Source organism: Pantherophis guttatus, chromosome 5 (genome assembly GCF_059756535.1).
Source record: "Pantherophis guttatus breed Tessera chromosome 5, ASM5975653v1, whole genome shotgun sequence".
In the NCBI taxonomy this organism is placed as follows: Eukaryota; Metazoa; Chordata; class Lepidosauria; order Squamata; family Colubridae; genus Pantherophis; species Pantherophis guttatus.
In genome coordinates, this window is record NC_142067.1 from 74,609,979 (window position 1) to 74,628,207 (window position 18,229).

The 18,229-nt window shown below is 35.0% G+C and overlaps 2 protein-coding genes across 9 annotated transcripts in view; one reads left to right on the forward strand and one right to left on the reverse strand.

Annotated features, from left to right (window-relative positions):
- Positions 1 to 4,215, forward strand: part of PCYT1B (phosphate cytidylyltransferase 1B, choline) — a 97,452-nt gene extending 93,237 nt beyond the window's left edge. For all 3 annotated transcript variants that reach the window (XM_034433159.3, XM_034433160.3, XM_034433161.3), the window contains 3 exons: positions 64 to 206; positions 514 to 702; positions 2,161 to 4,215. In XM_034433159.3, coding sequence (XP_034289050.1) covers positions 64 to 206; positions 514 to 702; positions 2,161 to 2,373 — 545 coding nt within the window. In that variant the 3' untranslated portion in view covers positions 2,374 to 4,215. The remainder of the gene's footprint in view (positions 1 to 63; positions 207 to 513; positions 703 to 2,160) is intronic.
- Positions 4,216 to 11,317: 7,102 nt separating this feature from the next.
- PDK3 (pyruvate dehydrogenase kinase 3) overlaps positions 11,318 to 18,229 on the reverse strand; it is a 75,891-nt gene continuing 68,979 nt past the window's right edge. For 2 of the 6 annotated variants that reach the window (XR_015728246.1, XR_015728247.1), the window contains exons 10-12: positions 17,295 to 17,408; positions 16,367 to 16,669; positions 11,318 to 12,937 (exon numbers count right to left, since the gene is read on the reverse strand). Coding sequence is in view for 4 of the 6 variants with exons in the window: in XM_034433163.3 (XP_034289054.1) it covers positions 16,526 to 16,669; positions 17,295 to 17,408 (258 nt within the window). In the remaining 2 variants the exon portion in view is untranslated. Of the gene's footprint in view, positions 12,938 to 13,349; positions 16,670 to 17,294; positions 17,409 to 18,229 lie in introns of those variants that run through there. The other 4 variants (XM_087871337.1, XM_087871339.1, XM_034433163.3 and 1 more) reach the window with 2 other exon arrangements.

Consider the following 18,229-nt stretch of genomic DNA (forward strand, 5'->3'; position numbering starts at 1 on the left):
TTCAAATAATTAATCATATGAAAGCTGAAGTTTTTATCATAGTTCTTTTTTTCCTTTCAAAAGGTATGTTTGTACCAACTCAGAGAACTGAAGGCATCTCAACTTCAGATATTATCACTAGAATTGTACGTGATTATGATGTCTATGCCCGTCGCAACTTACAAAGAGGATATACTGCTAAAGAGCTGAATGTCAGCTTTATAAATGTAAGTGCATTAATCATTCCAGTTACACTGTACTTGAAAAAATGTGGAATTGATTATGCAATGATTGTGGCATGGCTAGGAAGACAGTGAAGTTTGTTTTGCTGCATTTCTCTAAGCATATTTTAAAACTTAAATTAACATAATCTCTTTACCATAATTAATTAAATTTGAGATATTAAATTTTTTAAAAATTCTTTAATACTCAAAGATGTTTATGTAAATATTTAATATAATGTTACTCATATGAACTTCAGTATATAGTGACCAAATTTCTTCATCTCTCATGTTACCTTAATTTTTTTATTAGGAGAAGAAATATCGTTTTCAAAATCAAGTAGACAAGATGAAAGAAAAAGTGAAGAATGTGGAAGAAAGATCTAAAGAATTTGTGAATAGAGTTGAAGAAAAAAGCCATGATCTCATTCAGAAATGGGAAGAAAAGTCTAGGGAGTTTATTGGCAACTTCTTAGAACTATTTGGACCAGATGGAGCTTGGGTATTTATTAATTTTTTTCCACACATTCATATAGTTTATACGTTATTGATGATGTATACACCCCCAAATATCTTGAAGAAATCAAGTATGCTTTATCTACTCAAAGCAATATAACAAAAATACAACAACATTCAACATTCAAAATCAGGTTGAACAAACTCTCTTAAACTGTCAGGGATTAAATCTCAGGCCATTCTCATGCAAGATATATTATTAAGTAGTAATGTAAGATTTCTTACCTCAGTTTGTAATGAAAAGCATGATACATGCTATAAAAAAGCACTCTATTATATACAGTAGTAATCAGTAATATTGATTTTAATGGATATATATGCATATAATGGATTTGATTTCATAATAACTGTATTGGTAAACCATCTTCAGTGAAAAAATCTTTTGGTTTTTTTCTACAATTCAGCATGGCAGTACCTACTGAAGTTAATATTTGCATGAAAGCCTTTGTAGTTAGAGGCCACATAAAATAATCAGCTTAAGGGTACAACTTGAGATAGCATTGTTCTAGAAAAATAAATGATATTGCTGTGGGGCAAATTAAGTCTATCAATATTGTTAATTTTTCTTTTCAAACATTGCTTTCAGTGCTGACATTAAATATAGAAGATTAATTCATGTCTCGATTCATACATGTGCATGTATTAATATGCTATTATAACTAGAAAAAATAATATATTTGAACTCTTATTCACTTTCAAGCAGATAGAAATAGGAATATATAACATATTAAAAATGGAGAAATCAATCCATTACAGTTTAATCTTATTTCTTTTCTTAAGGAGTAGGAAGTTCAATTGCTCTGCACAACAGTAATTGGTATTGGCGTGAAAAGATTTATAAAATATGTTTCTTGTGTATAAAATAGGCAATGCTCTATGTTGCATTATTTTGGTTGGGTTTATACTTTTTAATTTCTTTTTAAAAAGTGTGTGAACTTGCATAGGATGGATGTTGTGCTTATTCACAATTCTGGTTCATAAGTGTTTGATTAGTTTTTTACCTTTTTCATTATTTTTTATTTTAAAAAAACCACCGTTTTCCTACCTAAAAATCCTTGTTTCCCCAAGAATTTAGTAGCATCTAGAAATAATATAAGGCTAACCCCAGTTAAGCCTCATCACATTGTGATGAAGGAAATTTTTTGCTTGATGTTTTATTTTTCCCCTTCTCAGAAACACTGTAAGGCATTCAAATAATGTAGGAACAGTGCTCCAAGCTCACTTGTGACCCTTTCCTTCTCTCTGCCACTTCATTGCCAATTGAAATCCCTCCTACCTTGGTACATCATTTGGCTACATCAATTTTTTGGGGAAAGACATCTCACTCACCCATAAAAACAGACATAAAGATAAAAAGATTATTGGGCAAAAACAGAATTAAGAGAGTGAGCTGAGGATATATCTATTACTGTATCCATACATGTCCACATTTCTTTGTTTCCAGAAGCAGATGTTTCAAGAGAGGAGTGGGCGCATGCTTCAAGCCTTATCTCCAAGGCAAAGTCCCACAAGCAGTCCAACACGGGGACGTTCCCCATCACGTTCCCCATCTCCTCCTTCCCCTTGGCTCTTCAGAAAGGCTTCACCACCTTCCTCCCCAAAGGTTGCCTCAGCATCCATTAGCAGCATGAGTGAAGGTGATGAGGATGAGAAGTAAAAAAGGGAAAATTTGTAGTAAAAGAAAGAAGAAATATGCCAATGGCTCACCATACAGTTCAAACTAGAAGAAAGAAAATGATGCATGAGATGTTTCTGAAAAAGAAAGTTATTGATATTATTGGAACACTGAAGATCTCAACTATAAAGTAGTACTTGTCAAAGGACAGCCTGTCAAAAAAGTCACATATGATGACAGAATATGTAACAACTTGCCATTATTTCCCAACAGTTATGAATACTTTTTATGCTATTGCAGCTTTTGCTGCTTTAAGCTATTGCACTGTTGTGAGGATTGTTTGTTGAAAGGTTAATTTGGCAAATGATGTTAAGAAGGATTCTTTTTGGTTAGAGAAGGCACATTTAAATTTGAATAACTCTGCACTCTACTAAAAAGTTGGATCTCACAAGAATAAAATGAAGTACTGCCTAGAAACAGCAGAAGCTCCTACAGTGCCAGGAAACACTCAGATAAAATCATGCCATTAGAATTAATCTCTGTCTTTCACAGTGGACACAATATAGTTCTACTGAATTTAATTAATATTGCTTATTGAGCAGGCTTTTGTACACACCAGAGAAAGTTATTTAATGGGAAAAATTGGTGGGTTCAGTTTTATTACTATCTATCCTCCAAAGCTATTTTTTTTCTTTTGCAATTATTATTCAGCATGATTTTATATCTGGTGAATTTGATAAATTAACTCACAGAGCATGGTTCAATTTATTCATTAATGTTTATTTCACACACTATATATCATTTAAAACAATTTTTCCATATAACATATTATTACAGGGGAAGAACCCAAGTGGATAATGCATACCATTTATTATTTCAGATAATAAACCTGGAAGAAATCAAGGGTGGCATGAGTGTTGTCCCATTTTGGTAAAATGTTTGGTAATGTGTATGTAATTCCATTGAGAATCCATATGTAATTTTTCTATAGAAGCAAAGCAATATATAACAACTGACTTTTTATTGTCAAAATATCATATTAGATTTTAGTAGTCAACTTTTTAGCAATTACAAGTGCAGCTTTGTTTTCTGCATATGGATTTAATGAAATATTTTTTTGGTTATTATATGCTGTTATATATTCTAGAACAGAGTTCCCCAACATTTCCAACTTTGCAAACCGGCAGGAGGGGGAAGGGATGGCTCCATGCAAGTGGCTGGCAAGCACACACAAGCAAGGTGCATATGCATCTGTTGCTCCTTAAACGGAGTGCGCGCGCTGACCTGCTGCTCATGCAAGTGAGGATACATGTGCACGTGTATGTGCTTGCCGGTCCACAGGTTGGGGACCCCTGCTCTAGAACAGCCTTTCCCAACTTAGTGTCTTTTAGATATGTTGGACAATTTCCCATAACCCTTAACATATCTGAGGGTGCATTGGGGAAAACATGTCTAGAAACACACATATGCAGCATATAACTAAACGTTGTAAGTAATCAGATCCTTTTTAGTAGCCTGTGTCACTGGCATCACATCTACTGTTAATATTCAAAAGCAGACATGAGAAATTTACCTTGCAAAATAACACTTAGTAAATGATTGAAACTTCAGAATACCCCTTATGCAGCCTATTCTCTTTTTTGCAAGGGAATTGGATCTCTTTAATAGCCCTATTGTGTTTTAAAATCTTCTTTAAATACTAGTTCTTACTGATCAACTAACAGTTGAAATGTCTCCCATCAGCCTTTCAATTTTTTAAATGACAATTAAGATTACCAAGTGAAAGAAATGATTTGTGGTATTATAGCAGACCTGCCTATTTTATGCCTATCAAGCTTAATAAAGCCCACTAGTTATCACTATTAAAGTGCCCTTCAAATCAAACTGATTCCCATGCTTGCATGGAAACATCTTTTTATTTTGTTGTTGTTGCAAAAATACAAAGTGGATTGCCCTCACCTTCTTCTGAAATATTTGAGTTATAGATACAGATTAACAGAGTTGGAAAGGACTTTATAGGCCATCTAGTCCAACGCATTGTAAGCCGCCCTGAGTCTCCGGAGAAGGACGGCATATAAATCAAATTAAAAAAAAAAAAAACCTCCCGTCCAGCAGACCCTACACCATTTTTGACAGATGGCAGCCCAGTCTCTTCTTGAAAGCTTCCAGTGATGAAGCTCCCACAACGTCTGAAGGCAAGCTGTTCCATTGGTTGATTGTTCTGTCAGCAAAATTTATCCTTATTTCCAGGTTGAATCTCTCCTTGTTCAGTTCCATCCATTATTCCTTGTCTGGCCTTCAGGTGCTTTGGAAAATAGCTTGATCCCCTCCTCTCTGTGGCAGCCTCTCAAATATTGGAACACTGCTGTCATGTCTCTCCTGGTCCTTCTCTTCACTAGTCTAGCCATGCCCAGTTCCTGTAACTGTTTTTCATATGTTTTAGCCTCCAGTCCCCTAATCCTGGATTAGGTGGGTAAATTGAGGACCCAGTTTGTGGGAGCAATAAGCTGACTTTGTATAAATATGCACAAGTATGAAGGCTATTGCTTAACGCATTGTAAGCCGCCCTGAGTCTCTGGAGAAGGGCGGCATATAAATCAAATTAAATAAATAAAAAAAATCCTCTGGGTTGCTCTTCTCTGCGCTCTTTCTAGAGTCTCAACTTTTTTATAGTGTGGTGACCAAAATTGGATGCAGTACTCTAGGTGTGGTCTTACTAAAGCTTTATAGAGTGGTATTAGTACCTCACTTGATCTTGATTGTATCCCTTTGTTAATGCAGGTTAGGATTGCATTGGCTTTTTTGGCTAGGGTGTTGGCTATTCCTGCCAGTTTAGTAGCATCTAATCATCCATGCACCCATGCTCCAAACACTGGCATCCTCATTGTGTGGAGGAAAGACAGACAGGATGTAAGGGGGACCAAGACCATGCCGAGTGCTGACTGTTGGACTGACCATAGATTTATCATCTCCAAATTAAGATTTCACATCAAGCCAAAGAGTTGTCAGCATGGAAACAAAGCTGTGATGAAACGGATCAACGTCAGTAAACTGAGGAACCCCAACACAGCAGCTTCACTAGCAGACCATCTTGACAACCAACTCTCAGTGCTGCAATTAGAGGGAAATGCTGAGAAGGATTGGGAATGCTTTCGGGATATTGTGCACTCTTCTGCACTAAAGGTTCTTGGACCCTCACACAGGAAACAGCAGGACTGGTTTGATGAAAACAATGAAGAGATCAAGGCCCTACTTGCTGAAAAGCACCACCTTCATCATGCTTATCAGAATGACCCATCGTCAACAGCTAAGAAAAATGCCTTCAACAACACTCGCAGGACCGTACAGAGCAAGCTTTGCAAGATGCAGAACTCCTGGTTGAGTACCAAAGCAGATGTAATTCAGAAGTTTGCTCATAGAAACGATGCTAGACAGTTCTACGAAGCCCTCAGATCCTTGTACAGACCTCAGCCCTCAGGGAGCTCCCCCTACTGGACTCAGATGGTGCAACTCTCACCATTGAGAAGACTCTGATTATACAGTGATGGGATGAGCACTTCCAATCCATACTGAACCACCCATCTTCCATCAACAACGAGGTGATCGACACAATGCCCCAGGTGAATATCAACCACAGCCTGGATGCCCCACCATCAAAGACTGAAACCCTACAGGCATCAGCCAGCTGTCCAGTGGCAAGGCCCCAGGATCTGATGCGATCCCAGTGGAGGTCTATAAGGATGGTGGTGCAGTGCTTGTCAACACTCAGCTGTTCCAGTCTTTCTGGAATCAAGGATCCATTCTTCAGGAACTGAAAGATGCATCCATTGTACACCTCTACAACAGGAAAAGGAATTGACAAGTCTGCAATAAACATAGAGGAATATCACTGCTTTCCATCACAGCCAAGATCATTCCATGAGTGTTGCTGAACCGCCTGACTGACTACCTGAAACAGGATTTATTTCCTGAGACACAGTGTGGTTACCGCAAAGAACATGGCACTGTGGACATGATCTTCGCAGCCTGACAACTCCAAGAGAAGTGTCAAGAGAAGAATCGTGAATTGTATACCATCTTCATGGATCTCACCAAGGCTTTTAACACTGTCAGTCACGAAGGTCTGTCGCACCTCATGTCGAAGTTTGAGTGCTTTGATAGATTTATCTTGATGGTATGTCAGTTCCATGACAGTATGATATCTCGTGTTTTGGTTATGACGGAGAAGCTTCAGAGGCCTTTCCTATTACAAACGGTGTCAAGCAAGGGTGCGTGTTGGCACTGGCCTTGTTCACCATAATGTTTTCAGCCATGCTGTCTTTATACCTTCCAGAACAGTTCCTTGGGAGTTAGCCTGAGATACAGGACTGATGGGAAACTGTTCAACCTGCGAAGTCTCCAGGCTGTCACCAAGATAAAGGAGACTGTGCTACATGACCTCCTCTTTGCTGATGACTGCCCTGAAGGCTGGATCAGAGTAGGAAATGCAAGCCAGTGTGGACAAATTCGCAGCAGCATGCGACAACTTTGGCCTCCTCATCAACATAAAGAAAACCAAAGTGATGCATCAGCCAGCTCTGAAAGCCCAACACCAAGAGCCCACCATCACAGTGAAGGGACAAAAGCTGCTAGCAGTAGACCAATTTACATACCTTGACAGCACCCTCTCCCATGCAGTGATAATTGACATTGAGGTCAACTGAAGAATTGCCAAGGCAAGCTCTGCATTTGGCAGACTACTGACCAATGTGTGGGACCACGCGTGGAAGCTTGCTACAAAGCTCAAAGTCTACTGAGCAGTAGTGCCAACTATCCTGATGTATGCCATTGAGACCTGGACTGTATACAGGAGGCACACTAAGCAATTGAAACATTTCCACACAACCTGCCTCCATAGAATTCTGAGAATCCAGTGTCAGGACAAGGTATCAGATACAGAAATCCTCTCCAGAGCTGGTCCTTGGAAGCTCCATTTCAGCCTGCAATGGGCTGGGAGGCTTCTGGAAGCCCGAACAGGGCTTCTGAGGGGTGGATCAGCCTGTCAGAAGCTCCATTTCAGCTGACAACATGCAGGACGAATGTTGCAGAGCCTCTGAGGTTGTTTGTAAGGGTGAACAATTGCTGAGGTGCTGCAAGATTCATAGTTTTGGGCCTTGTTTGCAAACGCTAGGGGGTGCTTATTGCATAAATTTGAACGTTCACTAAGGGAAAGCTCGTAACCCAGGGATTACCTGCACATGATGATCCATCAGATTCATAAGATATTTGTAACAAAATATACCGTAGTTCAGTTGTTGGATTATTTTTTAACTTAATATGGCATGACAATTGTCCCAATATTTCTGTAGGAGTCTTTTCCAATTTTTTTTCATTAAAAAATCAATGCAACAAATTAAACTTGAGCAATGAAAGCCATCAACCACTTATGAAAAGTACATTCATTATCACATCCTTTTTACAAGTAAAAGACAGATGGTTTGGAATGCTAACAAGATAATGAAGTTTAATAACCTATACTGAGTTCTTATTCTTATTCACCAAATATTTAATGGAGAGTTTTTCTTATACTTCAGCATACAAGTTAATATAAAGATTTTTACAAGCATTTTGTTTCTAAGAATGTTTATTGTCCTTAAACTTGTAAGTCAAGGACTTCGTTTTAAGAGACATTTCAGCAATTAGAAATTGGAATGTATGATTGTTAAGTCAAGTGCTGACAAATTCTATTTATGTTGCATTTGATACAAATGCAATTTGATACTTACAACCTATTCATCCTTACTTAGATTATTTATGCTGAGTTGACTTTCCTGATTTGAGTTACTGAACGGCCTCAGGTGTGCATAATAATATTGATAGTACAACCAACAAAAAGTATATTTTTAAAAATATTCGTACTGTATATGTGGAAAAACAATGGCAAAAATGTACAAGATGATCAGACTAATCAGGCATTTTGTGAGTCAAATAGATGCAAATCACTGTAAATTTTACTCCAAAAGTTCATGAACAGAAATAAAAGTAAGGATTTTAGACTTTTTGTAGCAGAAAAACTGGCAAAATAAGGTGCAATAAGATCATCTACATTATTTTTTATGCTGTTCAGGATACAAAGTACACATATCATAAAAGCAAATAGGAAATTGATTCCAACTGATTTGCATATACTTTTACCTACCTTGTCTAAAATTTGAAACACAGGAATTCATTCAAAATGAATATTAACTAGATTAATACCCATTTTAATATGAATCTTCCCTAAAGCAATACATTAAAAAGTTCAAATTGCAAGGTCCTGCTCATGAATGCAGACTCCATTCAGTTCCAAAACTCTTTTTCTGAAATCAGTGGCCTGTCACTCATGCAGATACCCTTTCATGAAAAACACTGAAGCATTAGACGAACCCATGTGAGGAAGTCCAAATGGTGGCATACAAAGGCAGGAATGCTTGGGTTTGTTATGTATCACTATGGGAGATGTTAAATTTATGCTGAATGTAACTTCTCCAAGCAATCATGACTGTAAGGGGCATAAGCTTGGGACCAGGAAAATTAATCCTTTGTTTTTGCAATTTGAATGTCATGCAAAGGAGAAAGTGCTTGGGGAAAGTTGTCTTGATACACCGCACATATATTTTAAAAATAAGCATAGGTTATCCTTAAAACGCTTATTGATCACAAACTTGAAGTAGACACCTACCATTCGAACCATCATTAAAAAGACACAACAAAGAATGTTCTTTCTTCGTCAACTCAGGAAGTTCAGACTGCCCCAGGAGCTATTGATATGGTTTTATAAAAGAATTGTGTCTATCATTTGTACTTCTATAACTGTCTAGTTTGGTACAGCAATCAAACAGGACAGGTAGACTTCCAATGGATAGTTAACACTGCAGAAAGAACAATTACAACCAGTCTGCCTTCCATAGAAGACTTGTATATTGTACAGGTCTGAGGGCTGAGAAAATATCTAGATCCGTCACATCCTGGCCATAAACTGTTTCAACTCCTCCCCTTGGAATAGTGCTATAGGGCATCACATGCCAAACAACTAAACACTGAGTTTTTTCCTCTGTGCCATCACTCTGTGGAACACCTAATTCTTACAGTGCTGTCTAATGTCTATGTATGTTTATCCATGTAGTGTGGTTGTAGTATTATTTATTATTTTCTTTACTCCACCCTTTTATTGGTATGATGAGGATGAGGATTCTGTTGCTTTACATGTACACTAAGTGCTTCTGTACTGGAGACAAATTCCTTGTGTGTCAAATCACTCTTGAATTAAATCAATTTAATTCAAATCAATTCAAACTAAAAAATTTGAGGATATTACTTCTTGCCAAAACCACTTAAGCATCCCAGAACATATTATCCTCCAAAATTTATTATCTTCCATGTAGTTCAAGTCTTATCTACAATACAGTATCTTGTAAAATTTTTAATTACCTGAATGAGTTGTACAAAAAACCAAAAACATTGTTTAATCCTTCTTCTACCACCTTTAACCACTATTATCTAGAAATATTTAAAATACTAAATTATTTTTTATTCTATTTTTATTGTTTTTGGAACACAAATGTAAAAAAGGCAGATATTGATTTCAACAACTCACCTATTCTACATTTCATGTATTTAATATGATAATGATGTTATCCATTCAGTCATGTATAGGATATGAGATTTACAAGCTCAGGAATGTGCTCTGATTGAGAAGTGCAAAATCAGACATGTATTTTTTTTTTTGTAAGAATTGACATTCTTTCTCACATAATCCCCCCAAAACACACCTGCTCACACATAAGGCTCTATCCAAAGCATCAGTGTGGAATTCTAACTATTGGCAAATATTCTATACATCTTTCCTTTTTATAGTAATCTATGTCCTGGGACTGGTTTGCAAGAAAGGAACTGTACCAATATAGGAATGAATGAAAAAATTTTTTTTGTTTTTTTTAAAATTTGATTTATATGCCGCCCTTCTCCGGAGACTCAGGGCAGTTTACAATGTGCTCAGCAATAGCCTTCATCCTTTTGTATATTTATACAAAGTCAGCTTATTGCCCTCACAACTGGGTCCTCAATTTACCTACCTTAGAAAGGATGGAAGGCTGAGTCAACTTTGAGCCTTGGCGAGATTCGAACCTGCAGTAACTGCAGGCAGCTGGTCTTAATAACCAGCTTAATAACAGGGTGCCTTAGACCACTGTACTACCAAGGCTCTTTTTTGTTTTCCTTTGTTAGGCCTTGTTTTTGCAAAAATAAAATGCTGCTAAGGATTCTTGTGCCAGAATGGAGCACATAATGCAAAAAAGGGAACATTTCTTAAATGGGAACAGAACTCTGGGGAAAATGAGCAGCGAAAGGCCACATGCAGTTAAGGATAGGGAGAAGCCCTCAAGCCTTCTGGGAAGGGCAGCTGAGCTGTGCATGAGATGGGAAACTCAATCTCTCTCCCAGTTACATGACCCAGAGTGTATGCAGTGTACCCTGCCTTTCCAGAGCAACAGTACACACAGATGCAACATATAGAAATTACAGAAATATATACACACAGGTACAGCACACTTCAAGGGGAAAAAAAGGGAGTTAAAGTATGCATCTAGTTCAGTGAAACAGCTAGAAAGATCATCCAATGAACAATAGCTTCTGCCACAACTGTCTTGAAACATGGACAATAGATTTCCTTCCATTTATTTATTTCAAAAAATTTATATGGCTGCCCAACTCACTCTCAGTGACAGGTGGCTTATATAAGTAAAAACCCAATATAAAAATAATAACAAGCAATAATCTCTCACTCTTCTAGTGACAAAAAAATCTAAAGCAGACTAAGTAATAGGATGTTACAAATGAAACAAAAGCACACCATGGCTTCAGACTAAAAAATGCAGTCAAATTTGGGAAGTAAATTTAACTGACTAAACTCTAGCTATTTTAGGAATATATGGCTAAAATGTAGCCCCCAAAGAATCAATAATAAACAATCATTTTAGTATTTTTATTGCACAGTATGAAGGGAAGAAGGGACATATACAACATTTACAGTGAAATAACTTTATATACGGCAACTCTAGAATTCTAGAACATGTTACACAGTACTGTTTAAGTTAGTTGATTCATTCCTACAAATCTTCGGGTTACGAACGTAATTTGCAGGCTCCATTACATTGAGGACTACCTGTACTTTGAACTTGTTGACTTCTAAAGGTTGTTTCAAAAACTTTTGCGAGACTGCATTTTGAACATAACTTTCCTACAACATTCACATATCAATAGATTCAGCTGAGAGATCTATTAAGCAAAATGGCTCAAATACATTAGCAGAGTTGCCTGAAATTTTAGGATCCTCAATAGAAGCAGCATTCTAATGGAAACCATTAATCCAATTGAAATAAAAAACAAAAAATAAATTTGTATCAGTTTTTTATCTAAATTATGGAATGAAGAACTGGAATACTCAAATTTTGAAGGATCAGTGGATTCTGATGTTAAGAAATATAAACTATACTTCCTATGATTTAAAAACAAAATTAATTCACCAGAAAGTAAGTCAAGCTTTTGTACCATTCTTAACTGTTTTAAAAGGGTTAGGTATTAGATTTTTTTATGCTAATGCTATAAAAGATTTGAAGATGCCTTAATTCATATGATCTGGTTCAGCTACATCGAATTGTTTTCAAATTACTACATATGTCAATAAATTCTGAGAAACCCCCCTAAATGCTTAATATGATGTTGAAATATAATTGTAAAACATGGAATCTGTTTTGGCTTTATCAAGCCTGGGCAAGGCTAAGAGAATATTTTTATCTAAATGCAAATAAACATATCCATCTGTTTTTAAGGATTGGGTTCAGGATATGATTTCCTGTCCTTTTTAGACGTTTATGTATTCTGAAAATAAGATGAAATATACTTTCATCTGACATATTTAATATATGGACTGGATAAATTTTGTACCAATACCTGTGGATATTATATGAATCTGCTTACATTTTTGTTAAGTTTTTCCTCTTTTTTATTTTTATTTTAATCATCACAATATATTTTGGTGTTTTTTGTTTTCTTCATTTATAATCATTGCCATTTCTTCCTGCTGGCATTATTCTTATTTTTATTTCATTATTAAAAATAATTTAAAAAGCATATAAAAGGAGCTATTTCCTCTCTCATATTATACCAATGAGCTAATATTTGATTATATTCAATAAATGTGCATTAACCAGTTTTTCCTTCTCTTAGGAAAGGAAAAGGCTTTCTAACCAAATAAAGCTCTGTTCTAACAAAATAAAAATACTACTACTTAACAGTGACATATAACTTCCATTTAGGTTAATAGGATTAATGAATTTAAAAACAGACTAATTTCTGTGGAATGAGTAAAGTACACTTGATTGAGGACAATTTCAATTTCAGAGGAGAGAGCCAAGATGCAAAGAATTTTAAGATGCTGTTAAATCCTAGGTTTTCAAATTATTTTGAGAGAAGGGAGTACAGCACACTATAAGGGTGGAGACATGATGTTCTTACAGCAGCAGGATTCCAAGAAAGCTGAAACTTTCCCTTTGCATCAGCCAAGAACTGGCACTGCCGTTATTGCTACCTGTATGAAAGAAATAAAACAACTTAGTGGCTTCCACACATTGTGCTACACTAAAGGATGGTTTGGTTGGTTTTGCTTAGTGTGCTTACATGAATTAAGTCATTTTCTTCCTAATGTTAATACTAAAACCACTGCCACCTCTGGTTTTTCCCAAATGAGACTTTTACTGTACAATCCTTCAACACAAATATACGTTTTAAAGCAGGGGTGTCTAGCCAGCGGGCTGAATGCAACACGTGCTGGCCATGCCCACCCCCGGTTTAGCAAAGAGGGAAAAAGTTGCAATGTCATGTGATGATGTGACGAGTTTGACACCTGTTTTAAAGCAACTGAAATTTTTAATGTTCCATTTTATGTTTTCCCCTCAATTTTTTTTTACTTTTTTTGATACTTAAAAAAAGGAAGAGAAAAAAACTGCAAAATGCTTTTTAATTGAAAACAGTTTATCCATTAGCAAGCACTTTACATTTTTGGTGATTTCTATTCTGTATCACAAAGTACTGATTGCATTGGACATATTTTTGCCCCCCACTCTCTCCCCAATCTACCCTTGCTGAGACACTAATGTATTCTAGATGTTTTAAAAAATAAATGCCTGAATTCCGATACATTACTGTAGAGCATCTACATCTACCAGAACATTTCTCAGAAAGAAACGAGACAAAGTTTTGAGAAAGTGCATTGCAGAGAAATCACATATTCTACACTACACTTGCCTCCCTTTAGTAAAATCAGATAGAACCAAGATGTCTTTGAGAATTCAAAATTTCTCTCTTTCTCGATGGAATTCAATTTAACCTTGATTTAGTGGACTTTGAATATAATTGACTAAATTTATACCTTTCACCTCCACTTCCCCCAAAATAACATCAATTACATACAAAATACTCTAGACAGTTAAAAATTAGTTAAATTTACATTCAGTTTGTATCATTTCTGTAATGATATCCTTACTCAAAGATGCAAATCATGTCATTTGCCTCAATTTGCCATTTGCACAAATGATTCAGATCACCACAAATTATTTAATTTGCATTTTGATGGATATGCAAAATTAATTGGCATTCCCTCTCAACTGATCTGTTAAACTGACATTTCACTGTAATTTATTTATTTAAAAAATCCCACAGAATCCTTGAAAATCTTTGGAAATAAAAAAAAGAAGCAGCAGTTGAATCCTTATCCTGTTTGTTAAAACCAAGCATCTCAGTGGAGAATCATATAGATAAAAAAAGCATTCGAGAGCCATTTTAGTAGAGAATAAGTCTAGAATAAGTTTTATGAAGCTTTTCTTCCTAATGCTATTTTACTCCAATACTACTTTTCATATATAATAATAGAGACATAGAGCTGAATTTAATTTCTAATTTGGCTTCAAGTTACTTCTACAGATAATATCACTACAATTCTTCCAAACATTAAAATGCTGCATTTACACTTAAATCACATTTCTGTGTATAAAACCAGAATGATGAGACTTTAGCATGAAGTTGCCCATATTTTAGACCACAATTTATACAATAAGAGCACAACAGTGTAACTGAAACTACAGAAGGGAGGAATACTGAATCACCTACATATAATTTGCATCCAGGCCTTATTTTCTACCTAGTGGCCAACACCTAACAGTTAGTTGAGCGGTTTTAGCTAATCTCAGCTGACCCTGAAAAGCTCGATAGGGTCATAGCCAATTAGTAACTGGATGGGAAAATATTTCAGGAAATCCCAAGAGTGCAGGCTAGTCTGAGGAATAAAAAAGGAATTCCAGAAGGCAATACTATATCTTTAAAAATAATTCCACATTAAAATGGCACAGTCATATCTAAAACAGAAATATACGTTTTAATCCAGTACTGTAGTTTGGGAGGCAGGGATGTCTTTAAGTTAATGTTAAGTCTTGGAAACTGTGTGAATAATCCTTACAGTTTTCTTGGCAAGATTTTTGGAAGTGGTTTACCACTGCCTTCTTCCTAGTGCCAAGAAACTGTGACTGGCCCAAGATCACCCAGTTGGCTTTGTGTCTAAAGTGGGACTAGAATTTGCAATCTCCCAGTTTCTGGCCTGATGCTTTAACTACTACACCAAACTGGCACTCAATCAAATAGTATCCATTCCAAATCTTCTGGAAGAGATTTGAATGTATCTTATAGTACTAAACCATTTTTTCATTCTTGTTCTTTCCATATGAAAAACAAAGAATTTACTACATCTGTTTTTCAGGTGCCAAGACACTTTAACCCAGTAAGATTAATAGTTCTACACACAAGATTAGGAGTTCTAAAAGTTGATATATGATAATATTCTGTTGATCACTCTATACCTTATTTTCCTTTTAATTAAATTGTAAGCTACTGGAAATATACATAGAGCTAATAGGGATATTTTTCAGAGTACAAAGGATGCTATTTCCTCAGAAAGAAGGAAATAGCATAAAATTAATAAGCATGATTAAATGCTTGTATATAATTAGAGACACAAATATGTATATCAAAAAAATATTACAAGAATTCCTACTTGATTTCTTCAAAAATTAAATTCTATTTCTAGTCATAATATCAGAAGCAGTATCATTCAAACGTGTCCTCTGTTTTACCTTTATTCTTTGTTTCCATTAAAAAAAATTCTTAAACATTTTTTAGACATTTATGTCAGGGTGCTGTTCAATATTTAATTTAACAATATTTGACATTCCTTTTATGATACTTTTGCTAATTATTTTCATTTTAATATAAATGGGTCTCAAATGACTAAAATATTAACATTAATATTGTAAATTAAATATTTGATGTTATGAAGCCAACATTTGAAATTACTCTTTTCTTTATGATCAATATAAAATACTTCAATTATAAAACATAATTGTCTTATTTATCAATAGATTTGGCCTGGTAGAAGAGGCAATTTATGCATTTACAGTGTTGAAGTTATTAACCAAAAAAGGAAAACTTTATCAAGATCATGCCTACAAAATGAAAATCTTACTATTTTCCACGAAAATGAAATCAGCATTAAATAAACTGCCTTTTCAAACTGGGAATTAGAAATAAAACATTTAAAACCCTAAGGACTTTTTGGATAACTTCAACAATTATATACTGATATAAGATCTGACAAACCTCCATAATGATGAGCATTTTTTTAGATAACAGATTATATAGTGCCATATAAAAATGCAGCAATGAGTTTTCTATGCACACATTCAAGTACACAAGAATTTTGTTCCATTATAATGCTGTGCAAGACATTACTGTCAAATAACAAGTCAAAACATTTTTTTCAATTATTACATAGGACTAGAAAGTGATCTTAAAAAATAGTACCTTTTTACTATACAATTTTATAATCTAACTGCAGTCATAGTGCAACTCTCTCTGTAATTTATGACTTAGTAATCAAGCATGTTTTGGCAAAGTAATTACAATAACTCACACCAAAAATGCATAATGCCAGTCCTTCAAAGTCCTCTGTTCTTGCTATTTCAAATTCCTGAACAGATCTTTCTAAAGAAATCTATATTTAGAGGAGTTTGGAAACTGAAACAAAGCATTGTTGAATGCAAGTGTGTATCAAGATGAAAATGTTGATGAATTATCTGTTAGCTTTATACTTGGAAGCATCCCTGGGTTCACTGCTAGGGTTACTCCAATCATCCGCTTCTGGAGTGGTTTTGTAATGTCGCCAAGCTGACTTATTAAAAACTGGTAGTCTTTCAAATGATTCACTTGATAGTGCCTAAAGAAAGAAACAGGAACAAAAACATTCCAAGTGGTTACAAGAAAATTCAATAAAGTGAGACAGATCATCATTCTAAATGAAGAAAGAGTGTACATGCTCAATACAGATTCATGGAACATGTATTTTATTTCATATTTTGTATTTTCAATCTTTATTTTACTTTTGTTTGTACTGCAGCATGTAGATTTGTATCTTCTTAGTGCAGATACATATTTAGTTACTGAAGCCTTACAATAAAATATATTCCAACTCAGATTTGGAATTTGTTTCAGTAATGAAACATTCAATTATCTTGTTAGCTGGAATTATGCTTTCTATCTCAATGTTTCCATTTAGGAAGAGCTTTATTGGAAAGAATAAACAGAGAAAAGTTTAGTAATGTTACAACTGAACTTTGTTACCAATCTGGTTCCAAAGGCCATTTTATTATCTATGAATAAAGAGTTCAAGAATATTGTTCTCAGAATGTGGAAAAATATTATCTTCAGTAAATCAGAATAACTTCTGGTACAAATGCATAGCAATAAAGCACTTGCCTTGACTCCAAAATATAATCAGCTATAAAACCTCAAAAGTTGGTAGAGTACATTCATAGTGTTCCCCTATAATAATCCATTATTACCTTCAAATAGATTACTGCATCTGTACCAACTCCTTCCATAGAATATAATTTGAGGTCACCTTGAAAATATCGAGCATAAAGACGAGAAATTGGCAGACCATACCCATATCCAGCCTAAGAAAAAAATCAGTAACAGAAGAATTAAAAAACCTGAAATGTTAATAGTGACAGAAGCAGGAATCTTCATAGAGATTCCTCTGTGTTTTTATAATTAAAACTACCTTCCACTATGAGAACAAAAAGCAATTGTTATACTATGCATCTATTCCTTTTTACATAAAAATGAAAATTACATGCATAAAATGGCAATTGCTCTTTTAACATATGTACCATAGAATCCCAGGCACATTTAAGGTATATATCAGGTCTAATAGACACTCCTTTCCTTTTATAAGTCTGTTAAATTGAGGCTTTATTATGTACGTGGAATTGACAAGTAGTGGCTTTCAAATACCTTTTTAATTCTCAGAACAGTATTAAATTATTTTCTTGTCTAAAATTCTGAATTTCACCCATGTGTTATCTTATCTATATTAACATCAATCTTATTGTCATTACAAGCAGTGTTCTCCCATACCCCTGACAATCACAAAATGGGCCACTCAGATCCTAGCTAAGATTCATGATTCAGAGACATTTTGAAACTGGGTCTCTTCTTTCTAAATAATACACCAATGATTCTTCATGTTTAACACTGTAAAAATCAGGTTTTTTTCTAGGAAAAAACACATTTATTTTATTTGTATGCCATCCAATTCCTAAAGGCAGCTAACAATCTCAACATAATATTTTTCTAAGACTTTGCTTAGTATCCTAAATTTTTTTAAAAAACCACAATTTTTCTGTCATTTTCTCCAAATCACTTGTTCTAATTATTGTTGCTGCATGTTCTCTTTTATGTTATGAATCAAGTGCCATCTAGAGATGCAAGAAAA